The 4,006-nt window shown below is 44.6% G+C and overlaps 1 protein-coding gene and 1 long non-coding RNA gene across 3 annotated transcripts in view; one reads left to right on the forward strand and one right to left on the reverse strand.

The window, feature by feature from the left end:
• Positions 1-1,845, forward strand: part of NCF4 (neutrophil cytosolic factor 4) — a 47,159-nt gene extending 45,314 nt beyond the window's left edge. For both annotated transcript variants that reach the window (XM_019544846.1, XM_019544845.1), the window contains exon 10: positions 833-1,845. In XM_019544846.1, the coding sequence (XP_019400391.1) occupies positions 833-1,067 (235 nt within the window). In that variant the 3' untranslated portion in view covers positions 1,068-1,845. The remainder of the gene's footprint in view (positions 1-832) is intronic.
• LOC109316625 overlaps positions 1,433-4,006 on the reverse strand; it is a 6,824-nt gene continuing 4,250 nt past the window's right edge. The window contains exon 2 of the long non-coding RNA XR_002102887.1: positions 1,433-1,813. This is a non-coding gene — a long non-coding RNA (uncharacterized LOC109316625). The remainder of the gene's footprint in view (positions 1,814-4,006) is intronic.

Below are 4,006 nucleotides of genomic sequence, written 5' to 3' on the forward strand. Positions count from 1 at the left end.
ACATTGAACACCTTCAAGAGTAAATTGGATGCTTATCTTGCTGGGATCCTATGACCCCAGCTGACTTCCTGCCCTTTGGGTAGGGGGCTGAACTTGATGATCTTCTGAGGTCCCTTCCAGCCCTAATGCCTATGAAATCTATAAAATAATTTTGAATAACAGAGATATGCACTAGGCATACCTACTCCCCCGTCCTCTGACTAACATGATTTCCCATTCATCTTTCTTTAGCATATGATCTGGCACTCTGTAATGATGTTTGAAAACACTATTGCCTACTGGCAGTCAAACACTACAAAACCTCCCTAGTGAGAAACATTGCTGATAGCATTATCAACAAGTCATTGTCTTGGATGTTGCTCTCTGTGGGTCATCTGTACAAGGGGTGGGGAAAGTGACCCTGGTCTTTTCTCCAGGGTTCAAATTACATTTTGACTCTTGGGGGCGGGTCTGCAAAAAAAACTGGGCTGCCCACCACAATGCCCTAATAAAATCAGAGACCACTCAGGTTATGACTTTCAAATGATTTTCTCCCCCCTCCGAGGTCCCCCATAATTCAAACCATGCTTTTCTCCATATCTGGATAGTGTCAAAGTGGAGTATGGTACTTTGCATGATATACCCCATGCAGAGTATTATACAAATGCAAAATGTTGTTGTTTTTGAAATCTCATTCACTGGTATAGGAAGACTTAAATAGCCCTGAAAAGTGGGTGTGCTTCTATCCCTCTAGAGTTCCAGGTAGAGGGCAGGGGTCTCTAGTACATTATTAATTGTTCAGTAACTTCCTGGCATTAAGTTAATAGAATTTAATCCATTTTTCCTTCCCCAGGCGGGAATTTGATCATGAAGATATTGTTCTGAATTACCGGGACTTTAGTGGTGACATGATTCGGCTGCTTTCTGACCAGGATGTTGAACTCATGGTGTATCAGAGCAGAAACAGGCCCTCTGAGAAGCATATGTTCCCCTGGAAGTTACACATCACCAACAAGGATGACTTCAGTGTCTATAATACCAGTCCTGGAATTGGTGCTGTTCAGGAACCAGGAATTAATATGTCATGATTCCCAGGGAGAGGTACCTCACAGATGACTGTACCCCTTCCCTTCATCTTGTCTGTAGAACTTCATATTCCCCTCTCTAAAACTGTATAAACTAAAAATGCTCCCCCAGCAGCTGTCTGGGGTGAGATACTGGTGATTCAGAAACAACATACGTGGAGAGAGAATGCTTGTATTGTAGAGCAGCTACCTCTTCCCCACTCTCTACATGCATCATCTTAGATTGTTGGACTTGTATATACCTACACAAAATGCAGAGGAAATTTGGGGTAAGCAATTAGGTAGCCTTCAGGCATCCCTCTTATTTGGAAAGAAAGTGGATTAAGGTGTTTCCAGTATGGAATGAAAAAAAATAACACATAATAATGTAGTGCCTTTCAGCAGAGGACTTGTATTTAACTAGCTCATTTGGTCTCCCAGCATTCCTATTTACCTGTATTTAAAGATGGGGAAACTGAGGCACGGAACGGTGAAATTGCTTGAAACAAGCTGGTATCAGAGCTACAGATAGAACTTAGTGGTCCTAACTCCCAGGTTCCTGCTCTAATGATCTGAGCTTTGCTTCCTATGACAGTTGTTTCCCCCGCAGATGCTTTCTTTTCATCTTTGACAGGATAGGATGAATGTCTTGTTGCCGGTTCCTCTGGATGGAGCTGTTATTTCTGTGGGCAGGAGTTATGTTGGGAAACCAGTTTCTTTGGACGCACTGAAGAAACATATTGCTGCGTCATGGTTTGTTTTTCAATTCCCTAGAATAAAATAAAATAAAGAATTCAAAGTTTTTCCTTAAATGTGTTTTTTGTGACAGTGTTTCTAACTGTACCAACGCACTTATACTGTGGTGTTTTATGGGATGCTTCATCTGATGTAATTCTTTGACTGATGTAATTGCTTGCCCAAATTTCACTTCCCTTTCTTTCACCACCCCTTCTTTCTGATGCTTGCACGCTGGTTCATGTAGCACAAGTATCAATACATCATTGTTATTTTGAGTCCTTCAGTGAGTTGATTTTACACCAGAGTTAATGTTCTCGCTCCTGTCTTTCAGTTGCTTAACATGTTGTGAAATTGGCAATCTGGGGCTGGATTTTCCATGCTTTGTCTGCCTGAGCAAAATCTGTTGATCCATTCAGGAGAAAATAAGTTATTAAAAAAATTCTTGCAATAATATTTAGAGTAACTCTGCAACTGAAAACTAGTTTTCCTTCTGATCAAAGACTGCACCATATAAGTAAACTTCTTTCATTGCTATACATCAGTTGTATATCCCTGTGAGACTATATATTAGGTCTATGCGAAGCGGCTAGTATTCACTTCAGATTTGGATTCGGCTGCTTCAGGGGACAGTGATTGGATCTGGTGAGTCAAATCGGTGTCCCAATTTGATTTGGCTGAATCAGCCAGGCCAGGCCCATCCCCCATTTGCTTTCCCAGCCCAGCAATGGCTGCTCCGCCTGCCCCAGCTCCCGGCTCTTTGGAAAAAGAAGTCCCGATTCAGCAGGTGGTGCTGGGCAGGGGCCAATCCCCGCTGCCCCCCACTGCCCCATGCTGTGTGGGGGGCTTTGCATGAACCTCCCAACCCCCCCCAACACACTTTGCTCCCCCAGCCCCACCATGGGTGCCCTGCCCTGGCTAGCTCTGGCCCTTTAAGAAAAAAACCCCCAAGAAAACCCCTGGACTCACTGCTCCTACCAGCGCGGGTGATCCCCACTGCCCCACGCCATGTGGGGGGCTCTGCATGAGCCCCTGAATCCCTGAGACTGCCGCAGGAGCAGTAAGTCCTGGGGTTTTCTCCTTTTTTTTCTTTTTTTTTCTTAAAGGCTCAGAGCTGGCTCAGGCTGGGCAGCTGTGGGGGGGTTGGGGGGCTCGTGCAGAGCCCCCCATGCAGTACAGGGCAGTGGGGGCAGTGGGCATTGCCCCCCTGCCCGCCAGCACCTGGTGAGCACCGGGGCTTTTTTTAAAGTACTGAGCTGGGGCAGGGGAGGCAAGGGTCAGGAGGGCTGGCAGGGGTCTCCCCATGATCCCCTCCCCCAGCCCCTCCTCCTCCGCCCCGAGTACTTACCAGCTTGGGGTGGCTGCAGCTCCCTGTTGCAGCCATGGGGGATTGCCCAAATCATCAAAGCTCTCTGAATCTTTCCTGAAGCTTTGGAGAGCTTTGAATTGATTTGGACCTTTAAATTGGTCCCCAAATTCGATTCGGATTTGGAGATTTGGCCACGAATTGGGCCAAATCTCCTCCGAATTGAATCACCACCCAAAGCTTCGCCCAGCCCTACTATACATGCAACATTCTATGCAATCATGTAACTAGAGACTATATTGTAATGCATGTTCGTCAGCTAACAGTTTTTGAAGATTGCATGTGTGCTCTTAGAGGTACCATGAAAATGAAATCCAGTCATATTTTTAAAGCAAATTCCTTTGACTTTTTATAGCTTTAGAATCACATCTTCCTATCTTAATAAATATGTGTTTTTATTATCTTTTGTGGAACCCAAACAACTGACACGAGAGACTGATTAATTAAATGAATGTACTGAAGAAATGGTGAAATCGGTCATGCACAAAGTAAGAAAATTGAAAAAAAATGAAAAGAACAGTGTCCTTGTGCACCTCACTTCTTCTCCCCCCATTTTCTTTTGGTTCTTTTAGAGGTTAATTGTAACAATAGCCAGAAACAAAATTCTCAGCAGAGTTTGATTTTAAGTTGATGTATCAACTTAAAAGAAGCTTGACAGAGTCCAGAAAAGAGCCACTCATATGATTAAAGGCCTGAAGAGCAAGCCATAGGAGGAAAGACTCACAGATTTGGGACTGTTCAACCTAGAAAAGAGAAGTCTTCAGGGGGATTTGGTGGCAGCTTGCAAATATATGAGGGGAGGGCATCAGGGGCTAGGTGAACCACTGTTCACCAAAGCACCACAGGGGAAAACCAGGACCAA

The sequence above is a fragment of the Crocodylus porosus genome, unplaced genomic scaffold (assembly GCF_001723895.1).
Source record: "Crocodylus porosus isolate Cpor-Errol unplaced genomic scaffold, CroPor_comp1, whole genome shotgun sequence".
In the NCBI taxonomy this organism is placed as follows: Eukaryota; Metazoa; Chordata; order Crocodylia; family Crocodylidae; genus Crocodylus; species Crocodylus porosus.